This window comes from Trachurus trachurus, assembly GCF_905171665.1.
Source record: "Trachurus trachurus genome assembly, chromosome: 12".
Lineage (NCBI taxonomy): Eukaryota > Metazoa > Chordata > Actinopteri > Carangiformes > Carangidae > Trachurus > Trachurus trachurus.
Genome location: NC_139908.1, coordinates 23,409,055 through 23,430,406, shown reverse-complemented (window position 1 = coordinate 23,430,406; position 21,352 = coordinate 23,409,055). Strand labels below are relative to the sequence as shown.

The following is a 21,352-nucleotide window of genomic DNA, read 5'->3' as shown; positions in this document are numbered from 1 at the left end:
ACATCCTGCCCTGTACATGAAAGGTGCCCACGATTTTACCTGTTTGTGTGCTCAGTTAGAAACAGTACTGATGCTCAGTGGGTAAAAAAAGCAACCTGAGATTTATAAAAAACAAACCATTATGTAAAAAAAGAGATTTATTTATTGTTTTTTAAGAATCCTGTAACACTCAGGAGACAAATTGAAAAAGAAAATCACAAACTAACAGACATTTCAAAGAAACTGATCAACCAACATGATTGTCGTCACCACTTTTCCGACGCTCCCGTGTACAAAGACTTTTTATATTCAATATAAAAACATTACGCGCATTAAAAATGTGATTGTCTCTGTGTTGAGAGCAGCTGAAGACAAACACACACACAGCTGTGAGGAGGCTCTGCTCCTTCTGACGCCTGCAAACCTCTCACCGCGCTGTTGTGGACGTTTTCAACTGTGAAATCTATGACATCATTTACCTGTTGTGTGTCTTCCTGCTGATGTAAACACTGATGTTTTCCAGCCACCAGCACAACCTCCTTAAAACGCAGTGAAGTGAACCGCTTTCGACAAAAAACACAAGGACAAGTTTTCCCTCCACAGCTTTGTCTCCTGAACCAGTGGGAAAATAAAAACAAGAGTAGGAAGGAAATGTTCAGGTGTGTAAATCTAAAAACTTGTTTCTATTTCTGATTTAATCACCATGCGTCGTTGTCGGTTGGAGCACCAGGCTGTTTTTTTGTTACTTTAAGAAGCTTGTGTTGTGTTGTGTGAGGAGCTTTCTTTGTTCCGTCTGAAATGAAACCAGAGCTGCAAGGCACTTAAGAAGACGCTGCATCCAGCACCACGCACACAAAAACACAGCGCAGTGCTCAGACAGGAGGAATGTAGAAGCGTGAATCAGCGAAGTTGGCAGGAGAGTGACGAGAAGAGGACGAGCAAACACCTACACCTCAGTGTCTGAATCACACTGGTTATGAGAGTGTGGGGTGGGGGTTCTGTAACATTAGTGGTGCACACACAACCACTCACTAATAGGATGTAAAAAAAAAAAAAAAAAGTCTACAGAAACATACCCACGGTCTGGGTGCACCATGTTCATGAGCTCCAGGTTCTGTCTCTCATGTGTCACCGTCACATCCACCACAACAAAGATAAATGTGGCTTGTCCTCTCTCCATCTGTCAATCATGTTTGTTTTTATTATTTCTACAAAACAGAGAATTAAAAATGGCATCTCCAGCTTAACACTCAATTATCTATTCATCTCATTTCTATTTATTTATTGTGCTGTGGACGAAATGTATAATATTTTCCCACCTGGACGGTCATGGGTGTCTTGAATGTAACAGCAGCACATGAGAGACACAAACCGAGGCTGTGTCAGTGTGATGGACTAAAACAAAGACTGGTTTGTAACAAAAACATTCTCAGACACATAAAAACAATATGTATATATATATATATACTGTATATATGTATGTATATACACAGACACTGAAGCATCGCGTGTGAGAGTCCAGGACGGGTGTGAAGGTCCCTTCTGTACAGTGTTGAGAAGTGTCTCTAATAAGTGTTTACATCCAGGTAACGCGGCGTGAGCTGTTACCAAGGCGATGACCTCTGACTGATGATGATGATGATGAAGTCAGGTCCTGGTCTTGCGGCCTACAGCTCCGTGTCCTTGTACTTCTGGGGGTTGTAGTACGCCTTCTTGGTCTGGTCGGCCAGCTGCCGGCGGTAGTCGGCCTCCTCGCTGTCGTGTCCTCTCGTCTCCGAGTACGGTGGCCTGGAGGGGGTCTGGGCCTCGGGGTTGGAGCTGGATCTGATCACACACACACACACACACACACACAGAGCAGTTCAGCTTTTGCCTTCATGAGACTAATCCTTTTCAAATTGTTGCATCGTGTTAGAGAGAGGAGCGATGCTCTCACCCGATTGGCTGAGGACGGTTGAGGTTGGGTTTTGGCAGCTTCACTGGGATGGCGTAGATGTCCGGGTGCTTCTGGGCAATTTCCAGCTGTGAGAGTAGAGAACATATTTGTAAGAGATCAAGAGCCAGATATGTCAGAGCAAAAACTAAAGAACAAAAACAAACAAACCCTCCACCAGATTCTCCTGAAGTCTACTTCCTCTCAAAGAGGACGTTTCATATTTAGATATGATACTGTATGTGTCTGTAAATAACCACAGGACCACAGGGAGTCAGGTGGTCTGGGAGTTTTGTTTCAGCGGTCACGTCCTTGGTCTGAGAATATTTGAGAATCACTGATTGACACAAACCAAAAGAGGCTGCGAGTGTTTCTGCAGCAGCTGAACTGAGGTCAGTTCTGGCTGTGTACTGCTCCTGAACTCCCCTCTCTCTAATGGACCAAATCTGGAGCTCATTCAGCTCTGACATGTATCTGAAAGCTCGGCTGACTGAGGTGATAATGTGTTTTTTATACATTGTGCACATATGAACTGGACACATGTGCATGTCAGCGTGGGTTTAACATTCTTAAAGGACACGGCTTAAAAGATTATTTGTGAGTGCTGCTCGGTGAACAAAACTAATGTGGCGTTTGTTTTGAGTCCACAAGAGGGACGAGGGCGGAGCCAGCAGTCAGTCTGCTGCTGCAGAAACACTCCCAAACATTTAGTTTCATCTGTCAGCGTCTACTGAAATAAAACCAAGATGAAATCATGGCTGAAATCAACCTATTAATCAAACATTCAAACACTGGACTTTGACTGAAGTGTAATCTTGTTGTTATTGTTGTCATCATTGTGATTGTTGTCACCGTTATCTTTAATCATGTCAAACTGCACTGCTGTAGTTGTTGTTGTCACTGAAGATGCTGTTTTGTGTTTGTCTTAGCAGATATGTTTTCTGTTCCCTGCCCAGGGACCTCAGATGAAATTCATCTGGAGCTAATTTTGGTACGGCTGAGAGCCGTGCACTGTCCCTTTTAAAACAAACAAACAAACAAACAAATAACTAAGAGCATCAGCACTGACCCGAGCGTTCTCTGCCTCCTGCAGCTCCAGCATCCTCTGGGCCCGGGCCAGGTGGTCCATCTTCTCAAACGCTTTAATCTGGGAGGAAACAGAACTGGTGTTAACTTCTGGTCTGATTGACTCCATGGTAACAGTTATCATACGTCCACAAGGCGCGATGCATCAGGAAGTGACTGTTAAATGAAGTGTGATGACGTGAAGATCACAGGACAGTGTCACCATGGACGCTGAGTGATGATGTGTTTGAAGAACATTCAAGATGACACGTTCAGTTACCTGGTCACACGTTTTCTAGTTCAGATTAGAAGCAATGAGAGTCAGAGGAGGAGAAAATGAAATCAAACTGATTTATTAACTGAAGACTGTTGTTGTTTGTTTTCTCTCTTCTCTCATCCCTTTGTCCCCCCCCCCCCTTAAACTTTAGCATCCGTTTTCCGCATGTTTATTTCTGTGCTTTAACTCTCTCTCTCTCTCATGTTTCAGACCAACAGACCAACACATACACATGCTCACAGACACGCACATATACTCACAAACGAATAGCTTATTTGCCACTATAAATGCCTGGTCAACTACAATTTTCTTCACCAGCTTTACCTCACCCCTTAAAAATGACACCGGTATAATCCCACAATTTCAAATATCTGTTTCAAATGTGCTATTGCTGAGGGTGTCATGCTACATTGCACGTGGCAATGCACTAACATAACTAATGGTTTTAATTATTATAATTTTTTCATTTAATTGAATTATTATTTATTTGTTTGTTTTAATTATGTATACTACTTTGCCTATGGGAATAAGTTGTACTGTTTTTACATAATTGAAAACATCAAAATTAAGTATTAAAAAAACAACAACATATACTCACAAACATAAGCACAGACCACCTTCCACCACAACATCAATTCATATCTATACATGTACAGCACTGTTTACACCAGTTCAGCATTTGTCTTTGTATATTTGTCTTTAACAGGTTGTTTTTTTTGTCTTTGTATGTTTCTTAACCAATTATCTTTCTTTTAAATGACTTTTAAATGTCTTCTGCCTCTCCTTTTTTAACTGTTCCAGACACCTGAATCTCCCTACAGGGATAAATAAAGGTTGCAATCAATCAGTCAATGAAGTTTGATGACATGAAGATCACAGGACAGTGTCACCATGGATACAGAGTAATGATGGGTTGGAGGAACATGAAAGATGACACGTTCAGTTACCTGGTCACCCATTTTCTATTTCATATTAGAAGCAATGAAAGTCAGAGAAGAAGAAAATGAAATAAAAATGAATTATTAACTGAGTCATAGATTCTAAATGATGCAAGAGCCAGAAATATGTCAAAAACTGAAGAGATTTTGTCAGTTATGGAAAAGCAAAGAGAGAGAGAGAGAGAAAGAGTGTTTCTAACTTTTCCCAGGAAGGATTTGCTGGCCGGGTCCTCCCCCTCCCTCTCCGGGCTCTGCTCCTCTGGAGGATGGCTCAGACGGGGGATGGTGGGCTTCATGGCCACGGGAGGAGGCAGCGGCTTGTTAACACCTACTGCGTCGCTGCTGATGGTGCTGCTGGAGTGGGAGTCGTAGCTGCGCGACGAGTCAGTCCGTGTCTGAGTCCGCACCTGTTGGAGGACAGCGGGCAGGATATTATGGTTTTTGTGAGGAGGATCTGCTCCTGCATCCGGCTCCTTCAGGTTAAAACACGTCCTCACACCAGCGAGCTGCAGCCTCAGCACAGTCCAGACATCCAGCCACGTCCACCACAGAAAGAAACAGTCAAGGGTAACAAAAATATCAAAAGTATCCTCACTAATACACAGCTTAAGATTTTCAGACTGTGTCATCTCTTTGACTGCATCTCTCACTTTTTGAAAAATGCTACAGACAAAGTACAAACTTTGTCTGACATTTTACTTTTTCCATGTGTTTTCCATGACTGGTAAACTGGTCAACCATTTTCCAGGTTTCGCAGGACGCGTGGGAACCCTGAATTAAACTGGATGGCTGGACTGGCCACTGCAGCGAGGACTATAGCCTCTGCACATGGGTTTTTCTGTGAGTTCAGAACTGAAAAGAACAATTCAGACACCAGAACTCTAACATATCGACAATAATAACTCTGCAACAGAAGCAACACTTTCCAAAGTACAAGTTTTTTTTTTTACATTTCAAATCAATACTTCTTCAAGTTCCCTTTCTCAAGTTGACACATTGTGGTTGAATGCATCAAAGGAGTATTTCAGAAGATGAAGGAGCTGAACAAGGTGGTACGCACTGCATCTGGATGTGAGCTCCACATCTGAGATCTACAAGGCCAGACTGCAGAAGAAAGGTGTTAAGATTTTAAAAGACCCCTCCCACCCAGCTAACTGCTTTTTTTTTTACTTTTTTAACCCTCACAAAAAAGACTGAGGAGCATAAAATCCAGAACAACCCGACTCCAGAACAGTACATACCCACAAGCTGTCAGACTCCTCAACACCTTAGAAATATTATTTTAAATACCATGGTTCATTAGGGGGGCAGGGTTTTAATGTGCTATATTTATTGATTATCTATTTATTACTACCTTTATTTATTTATGCACTTTACTCGGATTTTATCATGTATCGTATTGGGTGTATGTTTGTGCTTTCATGTCAGTGTGTGAAGCCCACTGAAACAAATCCCAATCAACAATGTTGTTGACATGGCAATAAAGTATTGAAACTTGAAACTTGAGCTATTCTCACCTTCGGGGGCTCAGGGACGAATGAAGGTGGAGGGCTGGGCTCCCTGTTCAGCACCTCTCTGCTCCCTGCTCTCCTCATACGAGCACGCGGTTCAGGGTGAAGCTTCTACACACACACACACACACACACACACAGAGTCAGATCACACACACACACACTTATAATGGATGACAGGTGAACGTGGTGCTGTGGACGGTCCCACCTCCTCCGGCAGCACGGGCTCTGATGACCGGCTGATGGCCGACACGGGGTGATGCTCGTCCATCGGCTCGTCCAGCTCGTTGTCCGTGTAGGCTCCGCCCTCGTCGGCCGTGTCGTCGTAGTCGCTGGTCAGACGGCTGTCCATGCTCAGGTAGTCGGCGCTCATCGCTGACAGGTAGGACATGCGGTCGTCGTGGAGATCCAGGTCCTCCTCTGAGCCGTCGAGCTGAGGGGAGGAAGGTGACAGAGAGGGAGAAAAGATCTATAGCAACCGCATCATAGCAACACTGTTATTTTCATAGTCTGATAAAGTGACTGGAGAAGCTGCCTGTAAATAAACGATCTGTGACAGTAAAGATGATAATATGTCGCACAGAAAATGAGACTCACCTTGCCCTCACACACCCACACAGCTCTGTCCTGTTGCTCCCTGATGCTGTCTTTCACGCTGCCGTACCACGCGTCATTGGCCGAGTTCAGGTCGACCGTGGCTGAACACAGAGACAGAATGAAGAGCAACGAGTTAGGCTGAGTCGACATTGTTGACTCAACAACAGTGTGTCCTATAGATTGGATTTCTGTTTTCCTCCTCAGCTGATTATTCCAACTTTCTGTTGATAGAGTTGAAATTGTGTTTTGGAATGAGAGGTTTGTTTACACCGTGGTTTGCTGAGTCTAACAGTGCTTTGTGTACGTTAATCTACCGAGGATGTTGTTATTATTTATACTTTATACCTATTCTATTTATATTCTATTCTATTTTATTGCTTGTTTTCTTCTTTATCCTAATTAAATGTCTATAAACAGTGGTGCTGCACATTGTGAATCAGATATAAACATACATCTAATCAGTATGAGCATAAAAGGTTAACATGAAAATGCGTCGCAACAATACTTGTGTATGTTTGTTTAAATGCAGAAGATTCATTAATTGTAGAATCTTGATTTACCAATGCACGGCACCATACTGTAGTAATTAATTGAGATGCAGCATGGATATAACTGTTGTTGTTGCAGCAGCCACATTGAAACCCACCGGTGAAGAGGTGTGTGCAGGTCTTCCTCAGCTTCACCGACTGCTCGTAGAGTTTGCGTGCGCTGCGGCTGGAGCCCGGCAGGAGGCGGTTCCTCATGGCCTTGACGCCCTGTTTGCTGTCTGGGTTCAGGAAGACGACGATGGGATACCACTGGGTGTAGTTCAACGTGTCCACGGCTTTGGGAGTCACGTCCAGGAGGGCGTGGCGGTCCTGAGGAAACAACAGGAAGAGGTCAAACGTTAGATGGTGAACCAGGGTCGTCACTAAGCTGCAGCTGCTCCTGTGGTATCATACCTGTTCAATGATCTGGCGAATGGTGTTGAGTCTCACCACTCCAGAAGATTTCTCACTTCCTGCGTCCTTAGGCTCCGTTTCTGAAAACAGGGTTCATGATCAATGAGCTGCTTTTATTGGCTCCAGCCCAAAGAATCATTTGAACATTTCAAGTGATGATGAATTGTGGTGTTGAATTTTTAACTCAGTTTCAGATTGTATCAGGATGAACCTACAGCAATCGCAGCAGGTTCACGAATGTGAGTTAGAAATCAACAGTAAGTCGAAAGTTGGGAGGACTTTTTTTTTTTTACTTCATAAAATGGAAAGAAAAAATCATGTGCTGTGAATGGTTCTCTTGTCAAACAGTGTGATGTTTGTTTTTGGAAATGCTGAGAGCTTGGTTTCTGAACCTTATCCAACTTTAATCTAATGTCTCCTGCCACAATAATGAACTTTTAGTGGGTTTGTATTGTATTGTATTTTTTTTTTCATTTAATCTTGTGGCTTTGTATTAAATATAATGATTACTTGTTAACAACATGTACAATTTGTGTTTAGTTTAGTTTTCTTTTGATATCAGTGATGTCTTTTCCTACAAAACAATTTGACACAAAAATGTAACTTGTAATGCTACTGGCACCTTTGTGTTGTAAAAAATAAAACAAACACTAGGGAAACAAAAAGAACAACAACAAAAAAAAGTGAAGTTGTAAGCACTTACTGGCGACGACAAAGTCGTTGGGCATTTCATTGGCCAGTTTATCATTGACTGCATCAGAAATGGGCCCAAATATGACCACAGGCCTCCTGAACCCAGCTGAAGAAAACATTAAACACAGCACATTCAATCACAGACCTCCAGGAAAAACACAACACAGCAACAATCACTGTGCAGTGGCTGATGGTTCATTTATCTGGTACCTTCACGTAGCACCACTCTCTCGTAGGCAGGAAAGCGCGTGCTAACGGGGGCGGCGCTCAGGTCCTCCCTGCTCTTGCGGAGATCTTTCTTCTTGGCTGCTCTCTGACCTCTGAGCCTCCAGAAGTCTCCTCTGTCGTTGCCCGACGCCGCCCGAGCTGCATTCTGGACGTTGGACATTTGCTCTGCTCTGTGAGACCGAGTGAAAAAAGGAGCCTCGGTCACCGTCATGCTTCATGTGATCATGTCCCAATTTAAGACGCTGTTAATGACTGTTAATGGTGCTGTTGATCAGATGCTACTAAGACAGTGAATGAAGCCTGGAGAGTCTGATCTCCTCTAACACCACAGCCTGGCTGGTTCTTCAGCTCTGCAGTGGCTTCAGTTTCTGACTAGTTTTCATGTGAAAGAATCTATAAAAACTTTTGTTTCTTCTCAGTCGTCTCTGTTTCAATTCATTTCCCGCAATGTTACTCACATGTGAAAATGAAAACTGTCAGTTTTAACACTCACCTGCTCTTGTTGGGAATGATTCCTTTCTCCAGCAGCTGGTTGTCCTTGTCAGTGCGGATTGCCAGCCAGTTTCCCAGCTTGCCGTCGTAAAGCGTGTCCGTCACTTTGAAGATCTCTCCTCTGGAGAAGGGAAGGCTCTGTGGAGCTTCCTTCTCATACTCAAAGTGCGTCCTGATGAAGAAAGAGTCGCCTCTGCCAGACGCTAAAATGTCCTTGTACACTGAAAGACACAACACATGAGAAAACGTTGTCATCATTCTGGATCATGAGGCATCTATCTATCTATCTATCTATCTATCTATCTATCTATCTATCTATCTATCTATCTATCTATCTATCTATCTATCTATCTATCTATCTATCTATCTATCTATCCATCCATCTATCCATCTATCCATCCATCTATCCATCTATCCATCTATCTATGATGCATGAATGAATATAGCTGTTGTTGTTGTTATTATTGAAACCCACCAGTGAAGCGGTGCGTGCAGATGAAATCCATCCATAACTTTTTTTGTTTTACCATTATCAAGTTACCCAAACACACTGGTGTTTGTCGTCTTTAATGTGCAGCTGGAGTATTTTAGCACAGCAGAAGTTTCACTGTGTTTGTGGCTGTGTAAACTTTAATTTAGAACCATTTTATGTTATGTTTATTTATTTGATATGGACATCACAAATACATTAAGACTGTTCCAGTGGACAGACCAGATGCTTTGCTTGAGTGTGTATAGCACAAGTGCTAATTTTCAACACCAGTCCATAGGCGGCTAATCTAAAAATACAGAATATATTATCAACAGTATTAGATAAGATAAAACCAAGTGCATGACACTACATCATGACAGTAACATACTAAAAAATACAGAGCACAAGATCAACGAGAGGAGATTGAGTAAACAGAATCATGATCGTAACAGTAAAAGTAGTAACAATAAAAAAAGTCCATATTTATACATGTGAGCATTGTTGTTTTGCTTTTAACCATGCTTTTAGTCCTCTGTTAAACGAGTTTGTGTCAGTCTCCAGTTTCAGGTGAGTGGGTAAAGTGTTTCATAGGTTAACCCCTTTTATTGAAAAGGCAGACTGTCCAAATTAACATAATTATTTATTAGCAGCCATTCTGTATAAAGCACGGTACCTTCAGGTTTACTCTGAGCAAGAATGGTAACAGTCTCTCCCTTGGGCATCTCCAGGAGGTAGAGCACAGCATCCTCCCGCACCATCCCTCTGAAGTCTGTGCTGTTCACCTGAATCACACAAAACAGACAGAGATGAGAAACACACACCAGATTACTCACAACAGTCACATGTGATAAAACATAACAGTTAATCAATTCACAAAGCGGTGGTTTCTGTGTGCCATGTAGCTGTTGTCTTCTGTCATATAAATACATTACAGACTAATAATGATTATGACTTTCACTGTCTGACAAGAGTTGCAGTAAGGTAAATGATTTATTGACTTTAACTGTTGAAAATGACCACTAGCATGTCTCACCTTCATGATCTGGTCTCCAGTGCGGAGTCCCTCCTGCTCAGCAGCGCTGTCCTCCTGAACGCCGGCGATGAAGATGCCCACGTCATTTCCCCCCGCCAGCCTGAGGCCCACGCTGTCACCTTTCTGGAAGCGCACCATCACTGTGTTCGGGCTGAACCGTGCCAACAACAATTCAGTCAGAAAAGAAAAGAAAAAACAGGTCACTATACAGTTGTATAGAGTAAGAACCCAGAGCAAGCTGGACAAACAGATGTGTGTTCAGTCTGGACGGTGAATAACTGGTGATGTACTGACCCATAAATGTCCTGGTCCTCCAGGCTTGGCTTCAGTGGCACCTTGGGAGGAGCGTGAACCTTTGGGGCTGGAGTGACAACTGGAGCTACAGAAGCAGAACAGTGAACCAACATGTTAGTGATTTAAAGTCAACTGGTGCAGAACTGGAGGCTCGTTCACGCAGAAGGAGAGCCGTGTTCACCTGGTGGCGTTTCTGCTCGCGGCTCCTCCCTCTCTGCCTGTAAAGGGGGCGTGTCTTCAACTGCTCTGTCAGGAGGTCTGAATGGTGTTGGCATGGCGCCCATTTTCGCCAGCCGGTTGGGTGGCTCCTCTCTGGGAGGAACACAAATACAGGAATCAGAATATGTTGACTAACCAGCTGCAACTGCATGCATGTTTTTGTTTTTTTTCACCCTGTGTGTGGGCTTGGTTTCCTCTGGGTTTGGGGCGGAGCTTCACACATGCTTGTGATGGTTAAGATGCATTATATGCATGAGGGTTAGGTGTGTGTGCGCATGTGTGCATGCATCTGCGTCATCATAGAAAAATGTGGTCCCACTGTAGCAGAAAGTACAACGGAGCCGGTGCTGAGTACTTGGTACGTGTGTTGTTTAGATCAAAATAAAGGCAGATGGGCATTGTCCTACCCGTACTCTACTCTACTCTACTCTACTCTACTCTACTCTACTCTACTCTACTACAATGTAATGATAAGCTACACAGCTACTGAGAAGTCATGTGTAGAAATGTTAACATTTTAACAGACGTAATTAGGGTTTCTAATTTCTATTGAGAGATCCTGGAGACTCATATGAGGCCCAGGCCCAACCAATGCAGAGAAATCCCCCCTAAAAAAAAAATGTCACCGCTGGAATTGTTTTAATTTAATTTAGTATGATGGACTGACTGAGCTTCATGAAGCATAAATCAACATAATCCTGCATTATCCTGATTTTTTCTGCTGTATTTAACAACGTGCAGATAATAACATCACTGAAGCTGGAATCAGTTCTTTTGTGGCTTTCATCATCTAAACATAATGTTGACAGTTCGGTTAAGCAAATTCGGCATATTGTGAGCTCTATTTTATAAAATCATATTAAAGAGGATATTTCAGCAGGTAATTCAGGGGGAAATTTAAACTTCTGTAGATTTCTGTAGTTCCTAAACACAGCTACGTCCTAGTAAGGAACTGAAGGTTTTAACGGAAACTTACCTGGGCTTCTCTCTAAGCCTCTCATTGGAGGAGTGGGACGACAAGTCAGAGTGGTGGCCTCGCCTGTCTTCCTGTGGCGAGTAGGAGCGGTAGGACTCAATCTCTGAGATATCTACAACACAACAACAAATATATTGTAACCGCTCTGATCCAGCAAAAGACCATAAATATGGGAGTGGGTGGGTCTTTTGGTTTTGTTACATCTTTAGGGACGGGCAATAAAAACAAAACAAAAAAGGAAATAATAATGAAACACAAATAGAGGTGTAAAATGACGTAATTTTTTAAATGACGTAATATGGGATTTACATGACTCAAAGTGCCCACAGGTCATGAGAGCAGAAAAACACACCTGGACATATGAAGGTCAGATCATGACTCACATCTGAGTCTGTTGCTGCTGCTTAAATTCACTACCAGCTCCAAAAAAATTGTCATCATTTACAAGGAACGATGAAACTCAACGCTGATTAAACTTTGGTATTTACAAGAAAAGGGGGCAAGCCTGCTTTTCTGTGCACAACAAGAGTGCAGTGCGATACCACTCAAGAGGGAAATGAAGCAGAAACACTTGAGGTTCTGACTAAGGTGGAAACTGTCACACACTCTCTCACACACACACACACACACACACACAGTCAGATCCAGAGATCTTCACAGAAACGGATCATGGATGGCAGAAAGCAGACGGCTACAGCGGCGCAAACCTTAACATAATGAAATTCTGTCAAATTCAATAGCAGGATTATGATGGGGGATTAGATCACCCTGCCAAAGGCGAGTGGGCACTTTCACACATGCAGACACACACGTACAGACACACACATGTACCCACACACACACAGTCCAAAACCCAGACAAAGTGGGTCACAAGTCTTCCGGCTATTACCCCCTCCCTACAAACATTTGGTCAGTGAACAATCCACTCACACCACTTATCTAGATTGGTTCCGACCAATCACAGCACACCGTGTAGTCATGTGACATTAAAAACAGGTATAAAAGAGTGAGTGATCATGATGGTGGAGGAAGAGGAAAAATGGTTGTGAGTCTGTTGTTACCTCTGTGTGTTTCCCTGCTTTGTAAAGATATTTGTACAAATGAAATATTTAAATCAAAACTAAAAACTGGTGAGTGAGTAAAACCTTTATTTTATGAAGGGAAAACAGATTTGATGGACAAATACAGCAACATCAACAACAACAACAACATTTCCACAGTTGATTCATATGAAGTTTTACATGCAGTGGGGTGTATATATGTGGATGATTTGCCACTCGTCAGGTGTGCCTTTACACAGGATAGGACCTGCTGCTTTTCAGTTTCGATTGTCTCTCACCATCGAGCTCCGAGTCACTGTCGACCATCGGGGGGACTCGGATCAGCACCTGCTGTTTGTCTCTCTGCACCACCAGCTGCAGCTTTCCGCGAGACTTCTCGATCAGCTTCCCGGCGTCGCTGAGGGACAGGTTTTCTGTCACCGTCCCGTTGATCTGACAGAGACAGAGGAGGCGGTCAGATGTTTATCGAAGAAGCATCATGAGGTCACAACTGTTTTGTAAAAGGGATAGTTCAACATTTTGGAAAATAGGCCCATTGCCATAATCCCAATAGTCTTTGGAGAAGGTTTGTTACCTTTAATTGTCGGTGCAAGCTATTTTTTAGAATGGCGGAGCAGAGCCGTGAGCTGCGCTATGGAGGCTAATGGGATTTCTTGGTTTCCCTCATCAAACTCATCAAATACACAATCCCAACAACTCCAAAGCGCTCTGGTGGACAAGTTGTGACCTGCACATTCACCACGCTATGAGATAATAACGGAACGTTACCAGACAGAGTTGTTGCAAATGCAGAGACTGCTTGCCGAAAAACTGCCTCCGACGGGAACGCACAGCAGCGGTTTTGCACGAATTTACCTCGAAAACAACTTGTCCACAAGAGCGTTTTGGAGTTGTTGGATTGTGTATTTGATGAGTTTGATGAGGGAAACCAAGAAATCCAATGAGCCTCCGTAGCGTAGCTCTGGGCAGCTTGTGACTCTGCTCCGCCGTTCTAAAAATAGCTTGCACCGACAATTAAAGGTAACGAACCTACTCCTAAAACTATAGGGATTATGGCAATGGGCCAATTTTCCAAAATGTTGAACTATCCCTTTAACACAGAGACAGTGAGTGATCAGGACGGAGGGATGTGGCTCGGGTTGAGCTGATGGATGATGAGCTCAGTGATTGCCAGTCATGATAGCAACTGCTGAGAGCTTACGCCTGTGGTGGGGTGATGTTAATCATGTTTGTAGTATTAAGTTAATAGTAAAAATGGATGTAATATTAAATATTGACGTCAGCCCGACACACTGGACGGACACATACACACACACATGCTGTTTGTTGTGTGTAGGTTTATTGCTGTAATAAAACAGTGCAGAGCAGATTGATAGACAGACGGACACAACATGACATGTATGTCACACTTCAGAGAAACAGTGAGCGTGATGAGCAACACTCACTCCTTTGCTTGCTCATAGGGTCACATAACCCCCCCTACTCTGATCATATGGATCACCTTTGGCCACAAAATTCTGGTCAAATAAGGTCATCCTGATGTCCATGTGTCCATGTTCCTATCATATTTACAAGGTTGGAACTGATGGACAAACTAAATCCAGACGACTCAATCTGAATGAAACCACAGGGTCATCGATTGATTGATTTGATGGAACTGGTGATCAACAAAATCCTAAAATATTTGCAGCATATAAAATGCAAGGTTTATTCTGCTTTATTTCATTTTACATCAGTGTGAATTGAATATCTCCTGAACTATTGGTCAGGCAAATGAGCTTCTTAAAACCTTAAATAAACCTTTAGCATCCACTAGTATGTCACTGCTCTACACAGGAACTATGTCGACACTACCTTCAGTATAATGTCTCCTTCCTGCAGGTTCCCATCTCTGCTGGCAAGTCCTGTGCTGGTCATCTCCTTGATGAAGAGCTGACTGCCCAGACGAAGGCCGTACTCTGAAAGAAGGGAAGAAAAAAACAAACAAAACATAACTTTTGTGTCGTATCAATACAGGTTATAAAAACTACATTTATTCTACCTGACTGCTCTCTGATTTGGTGGAAAGGGAGTCTCACCTCCACATTAAAGGTTATGGTTAGAGGTTAGGATGTTGTTTTTAAAACAAGGATTTGCTGAAGCAGGAGAGCATCAATCTTTGAGCACATAAAACTGTATCAGCACAAAACTTAACTCGCTATCCTTTCATAAAAGTGACTTAGTTCTTGTTTCTGTGTCTTGTTAATGTCACTTTTTCACTCATGTCTGTGCGGTTGAAATTAAAGTTCCTCACCTTCGTTGGGCCGGTGCTTCAGGAGCAGCACATTGAGCGGTTTCTCCAGGGGGTCCAAGTCCCTCCAGGCGGGCCGGGCCACAGGGATGGGCATGGGCATGGGCGCAGGTGACGGCGAGCGGTCCAGGCGATCCCTGCTCCCGCTTCGCTTCATTGGCTCCTCGTACTTCCGCGGGTCGCTGGGGATGCGTTCCCGCCCCCGTTCGGCGCTGTGGTCACGACCGCGGCCTCTTCCTGGGCTGTGACTGTCGCGCCCGTAGCGTGCGTCAGGGCTGGTGCGGTCCAGCGTCCGCTCGCTGCGGTAGCGTCTGTCCGGGCTGTACTCCCGGTCGAGGGTGCGCTCGCTGCGGTAGCGGCGGTCGGGGCTGTGGTCCCGATCTAAGGCGCGCTCGCTTCGGTACTTCCTGTCCGGGCTGTACTCCCGGTCGAGCGCGTGCTCACTCTTGTAGCGGCGGTCGGGGCTGTGCTCTCTGTCTAAAGTGCGCCCTCTGCTGCCGTCCCTCCTGTATGGCCGGTCTGGGCTCAGGTCTCGCTCCGTGCTCCTGCCTCGTTCCCGCCGGTCATAGTCCCTGTCGTAATCACGCTCACGTGTTTGGTAGCCGGAATCCGTGTAGCCTCCGCCGCCTCGCTCCCTCTCCAGGCTGTGATCGCGCCCGCTCCGGGCGCTGTACACGCTGCGGCGGTCCTGATCGTAGTTGTAGTCATCGTTGTAGTCGTTGTTGAAGACTCTGTCATCGGGGGATGGCGGGCGGTTCATCATATTGACCGGGACCTTCCTGGGCCTCTTCACTGTCTGTGGGTGAACACAGACAAACAAGGTTTCCATTAAAACACAAGAGGTCACCGTCACAAACTATAACATCCTCCTTTATAGATTTCTTGCATATATTACAAAATATTGAGTTTTTGGAGCAAAAAAAGAAGATCGTTCAAAAGTTAAAAAGCCTTTATTGGAAGTGGCTACATAGTTAAAGCGGCAGATAGCTATGTGGCTCAGGTGCAGTTTTTAACCTTTAACTATGTAGCCATTTCAAATAAAGGCTTTTTATCTTTTGGACCATAAAAGCGCCTTGGCCATCTTTTTTTTTTTTTTTTTTTTTTTTTTCTGCAATTTATCACCCCTGTACCAAAGAGCACCTCCTCCAAAAGAATCACTCATTTCTCTGTCTTTCTATTCTGAGTTTTTGGCTTTGACTTAAAAGTAGAAAGATCATTTTCCATCCAACTAAAGCAATAATGTCAAAAGAAAATATAAATGAATGCAGCCACTGTTCATCTGGATTAGCAGCAGGTGATGCTAATTCTCCTCTCAGGGGCCATTCAGTCATTAAAGAAGAAGGCAGAAGAGTAAGAATGCATCGGACCTCAAACAAACAGTAACAATATGACTCTTTATTTGAGTCAGGTTGGATTTTCCTAATCACTAAAAACAGATCAGATGTTTTCCATCTTGGCCAAGAGCAAAAATATTTTCTGTAAGATTTTTTTTTTTTTTTTTCAAAATTAACTGCAGTCAGGTTTTTAATGGTGAATTAAATCAAATCAAACAAGTGAATAACAACAAAACTTCATGATCACATTGCACATTATTTATGATTTACTTACAATCTTTGCCACTTTGCCACACTTCCTGAGGGTCTGGACTGCAAAGGAGTGGATGGCCCCGTCCATGGGGATGGCGTTCACCTGCACCACCCGGTCATTCTCACTACACAAACACACACACACACAGTGATGTGACCTTGATGAGCTGAACTCAGAGTTATTTCAGGTTACATGTGAATGGTCACTCCAACAATGAGGACGTAATCTTTGTAAATGCATTTTCCTCATTCAGATAAATCTAAAATGACAAATAAACAATAATGACTGTGCCTCTTTTGCTTGGAGGCTCAATGAGGCTGCAAGAAGCCAAAGAAATCCTTTGAGCCAGAAAATGATCCTGGTTAGATTTCAAACAATCTGTGTTTTTGATGCATAGAATTTATGGGATTAAGTTGAACTTTGTGAAATGAATTAATGTGAAAGTCACAACTGCTTTACTGATTGATTAAAATAACAACTTTGTTTTCTTAGAGTTTGTGTGACTTGGATAATTAATCTCATATTGAATTCTGTTATAAAACATTGCGTTTTGGACAATGAAGGAAACTGAGAGAAATGTCTGTTCAGTCCAAATCCAGTAGTGACAGAAAATGCCTAGTGTTTCCTGTCGCTCATTATATAATGCAGACAGAGATAATTAAGGTGCAACTGTGTCCATAAATGCAGCAAGAATATCTACAAAGAGCATAAAAGTAAATGTGTCCAGACTAAAAGTATGTGAGTTGCATTTATGTATGTAACTATGAAATGAATTTCAACAACAGTACATACAACAACAGGCCGTCACCAGGTCCGCCCTGTAGGACGTCAGACACCACGATGGACGTCTCGCCACTCTCCTCGTTGGGGTTGTCCCGCCCCCCCGACACGGCGATGCCAAAGCCCATCTTTGGATCCTGAGAACAAAGAGAGAAATCATGTAAATCATGTGGGGTCTATTCTGTGTCACGGTGACGGTTTATCTCTGCCTCTGTGTGTGTGTGTGTGTGTGTGTGTATATACTGTATGTGTGTGTGTGTGAGAGAGATAGAGAGAGCGAGAGTCCTGTAATCCCTGTGGTGTGTGTCAGATCACACTGATTGTAATTACAGTTGCATTGACTGGAGTCATATATTCCTCTTCAGTGTCTGTGTCCGTCTTCTGTAGCTTCATCTGGAGTGTGTGTTTAACAACGATGCTAATCCTTAGCTTGATAATATTCTGGGGTTTATCAGCATCGAGTGCATGTGTGTTTGTGCATGTTGGCATGTACTAAACTTTTCTTTTCCAGCTATGATTATAATCTACATATAACTGCTTTTGAACCCTTTGGAAATGTAGACACATTTCTGTGTGATTCTACCTGCTCCAGTTTTCACAGATGAGATTAGGACAGAGATTTGATGACCCCCTCTCTTTATCCCCTCCCTTCCATCTGTACTTAAAAAAAACCACCACACACAATATTCACCACTTCCCTCTGTCTCTAGCAGATGGCCGTGGAGGCAGAGGGAGGGAGAAAGTGCAAGCAGAGAGAGAGACGCAGGCGAGATGAAGGAGCACATATAAAGGCTCTTTCACTGCGAAATAATATTAGAAACCATAAAAAATATTAAAAGACGGATTAAATAATTATCACACAGAAAAAAGGGAAATGGATCGTCACTGTCAGATGTCCTCAAAATGTCAACTTTTCAAGCTGAGCTTTGATTTGAGCTCGACGGTACAGCATGTCTGACATTATCTGAATTTTGAAAAGGTCTTATGAGCCCAAGAGGCCTGTGAATTCTCCATCTCCCGCTGGGAAAACAGACACAGAGTTTCTCGACAAGAAAATAACCACAGCGGCGCAAAATGGGCTTCGATGTGACAGCAGAAACAGTCAAGGCCAAGGAAAACCTGCCACTGCGTTACGTTATTGTTTCCGCCGGAGCTGAAGCAGAGATGATGGGATTTAATGGTGTGGAACAGTTTGTATCTGTGTGTGTTTTTTAAAATAAACAGTGTATCTTTAGAGTTGGATGTTGGCTGTATTTTTTTCTCATCAGTCAGATCAGACCTGTCAGGCATGTTTCCAGTTCCCAGAGTCTGTGGGAAGTTAAAGCAGCAGATTGCCAAATCTCTTCTCCCCCAGATGTGTCCACATACTGCATATATTACTGTGTCAGTGCTAATACCTACTCCACTGTGCCAACCACAAACACTTTTATCACACCAAGTTCTTCTTTGCCAATTAAACTGTGAAATCCTCTGAACATGGAGGACTTGAAAGACTCGTGTTTGTCCTTGCTTTCATTCAGTATGAAACACATTCACAGACAAAGCTGCAACCACACACTCTGACAGTGGTGTTACCATTTTAAATATACTTTAACTGACTTGTATCATTTAACAAGTTACATCTGTATTCTCTGTCCATCTTGTGTCCATCAACAACATGCTGATGTTTTAATATTGGATGTGATACATTTTGTGTGTTATGCAGTGTTGGGCACATTACTTTTTAAAAAAGTAATTAGTTATAGTTTGTAGTTACTTTCTCCAAAAAGTAAGTTAGCAACTGCTACATTATAAAAGTAACCAATTACCAGGAAAAGTAACCACTGTGTTACTTTTTTTTAATAAAATGCTCAAATATGTCAAATTATTTGGACTCGCCCCCCTAACCTCCCGTTTATCTGGAACTAACCAACTCACTCAGTATCCCTCCGAGTGAGTTGGTTAGTTCCAGATAAATGGCTTTTTTCTGACTAGTTGATGGGACTAAAACATTTTAACGAGTGTATTATTTTGTAACGGGACTTCTTGAGTCAAGTAACGGCGCATTATAGTCCGTAATGGTAACAGCGTTATAAAGGGGGAAATAGTAACTTTTTTTTGATTACTCGTTACTGAAAAAAGTAGCACCGTTATTTTATAACTCCATTATTCCCATCACTGGTGTTATGTACTGTAGCAGTTGTGATGGTAGCTGTCATGAGGGTCTGGGGCTGTGCAGCAGCAGACAGGACATATTTAAAGAGAGCACCTAATTTGCCAAATGGTAGAAGAGAATAAAAAGTGGAGGCAGTGTGACAGCTGGCTGTGGAGGGGCTGGGGGTCGGGGTCACACGCCTGCAGCAGCAGACCTTTTTGCTCTAAATCTGCTTTTCTGGCTCTGGCGAACTGCAGCACGAAACAATGAGCTTATCACAATGATTACCTAAGCTCAACTGGTTTGCTCTGCTCGCACAGTCACACACGTGTTAAACAACAGCAAACAGTGTAGAGCCCGGTTCAATTAGCTGACGGGCCAGATGTGTTGCAAACGTGACATATTCAAATTTAACATATCTAAAGCATTACAGATGTGAAGCAGCAGCACGACTGAACCAGTGAATATGTCTACTGTACTACGAGTTTAAACCTATCACTAAGTATAAGCCGCTGTTAAATACCAACAGCTGAAAGTGTCGATCACCTTATAAAAGGGAATTTGAAAAATTTGTCTGCAAACAGTGGCTTGATTAGCACATTGATTAAAGAGGAATATTCTAATTGAGCCTCTTGTGTCCATGTTCTCTGACTAGTTCCTACCAGCAGCCACACCACACGTCAGTTGTTGTGTTGACATACTGAATATCTAAAGGGATGAGTGAAGTACATAATGTTTGGATCTCTGTCTGTTTTGACATGATAGTCAAGTCAGATCACACCCATTTTTGAACTCAGTCTTATTTTTGATGGCAACTACACACCTGTAAAGTTTTCTGACTCAATCTTGCATGGCTGTGATACCACTGTGGTGACAGAATTTGTCCACAGGCAAACAAACGAGTTCACACGGTTCAGAACTTGAACTCGCTGACAGGCGTAGTGACTGGTGTGGTCACTTTGCCAAACAGTTTTCTCAAGACTGATTGAAAATGAGGTACAGAGTGATGACAGGGTTTCCAACAACACCTTCCCTACGTCCTAACCCCACCTTCCACCTCCCTTACTCAGACCTCACCCACTCTGCCTTTGTTCTTATCTCACCGACACACCTGTAACGGTTCAGTCTGAAGTGAACCTGTGACTGTATCTTGCAGTGTTGTGAAACTATCGCTTTCTGTCAACACACACAAGCATATAAACACATGCCACTCAAAACTGTCTCTGGGGAACTTCCTGTAACAGTGAGCTTCTCCAGAGCCACAAATGTTGGCTGCACTTAAATGCAGAGACTGCTTGCCGAAAAACTGCCCCTGACGGAAACGCGAATCAGCGGTTTTGCATGAATTTACCTTGAAAACAACTCTGTCTTGTAACGTTCTGTTATTATCTCATAGCGTGGTGAATGTGCAGGTCACAACTTGTCCACAAGAGCGTTTTGGAGTTGTTGGATTGTGTATTTGATGAGTTTGATGAGGGAAACCAAGAAATCCCATGAGACTCGTAGCATAGCTCCGAGGAGCTTGCGGCTCTGCTCCGCCATTCTAAAAACAGCTTGCACTGACAATTAAAGGGAACAAACCTACTGCTATAACTATAGGGATTATGGCAATGGGCCAATTTGCCAAAATGTTTAACTATCCCTTTAAATGAATGTGTTGTGTGTGTACTGTGTAATTACTAATTAGACAATAAACCTTCAGAATTCCAGAAATATGACGGATGACATGAGATTGGTGTGCTGGTATTTATGACCCTGGATAACTCATGTGTCCCAGGTGGCCCAACAAAGACTCATTTCCTACAGATATTTTCGTTTTCCCTGGCTCTCATTCGGGCGACAAAAGAGCGTC

General features: G+C 43.1%; 1 protein-coding gene across 2 annotated transcripts in view; it reads right to left on the bottom strand.

The window, feature by feature from the left end:
• Positions 1–147: 147 nt before the first annotated feature.
• The window catches only part of tjp2a (tight junction protein 2a (zona occludens 2)), a 37,468-nt gene continuing 16,263 nt past the window's right edge, over positions 148–21,352 (bottom strand). For both annotated transcript variants that reach the window (XM_083984121.1, XM_083984120.1), the window contains 22 exons: positions 17,379–17,503; positions 16,608–16,710; positions 15,003–15,795; positions 14,564–14,667; positions 12,988–13,141; positions 11,649–11,760; positions 10,635–10,765; positions 10,454–10,538; positions 10,160–10,310; positions 9,800–9,908; positions 8,656–8,875; positions 8,145–8,332; positions 7,945–8,040; positions 7,242–7,321; positions 6,947–7,157; positions 6,301–6,401; positions 5,912–6,136; positions 5,710–5,814; positions 4,393–4,599; positions 2,982–3,059; positions 1,916–2,001; positions 148–1,803 (listed from right to left, as the gene is read on the bottom strand). In XM_083984121.1, the coding sequence (XP_083840247.1) occupies positions 1,647–1,803; positions 1,916–2,001; positions 2,982–3,059; positions 4,393–4,599; positions 5,710–5,814; positions 5,912–6,136; positions 6,301–6,401; positions 6,947–7,157; positions 7,242–7,321; positions 7,945–8,040; positions 8,145–8,332; positions 8,656–8,875; positions 9,800–9,908; positions 10,160–10,310; positions 10,454–10,538; positions 10,635–10,765; positions 11,649–11,760; positions 12,988–13,141; positions 14,564–14,667; positions 15,003–15,795; positions 16,608–16,710; positions 17,379–17,503 (3,621 nt within the window). In that variant the 3' untranslated portion in view covers positions 148–1,646. The remainder of the gene's footprint in view (positions 1,804–1,915; positions 2,002–2,981; positions 3,060–4,392; positions 4,600–5,709; positions 5,815–5,911; positions 6,137–6,300; positions 6,402–6,946; positions 7,158–7,241; positions 7,322–7,944; positions 8,041–8,144; positions 8,333–8,655; positions 8,876–9,799; positions 9,909–10,159; positions 10,311–10,453; positions 10,539–10,634; positions 10,766–11,648; positions 11,761–12,987; positions 13,142–14,563; positions 14,668–15,002; positions 15,796–16,607; positions 16,711–17,378; positions 17,504–21,352) is intronic.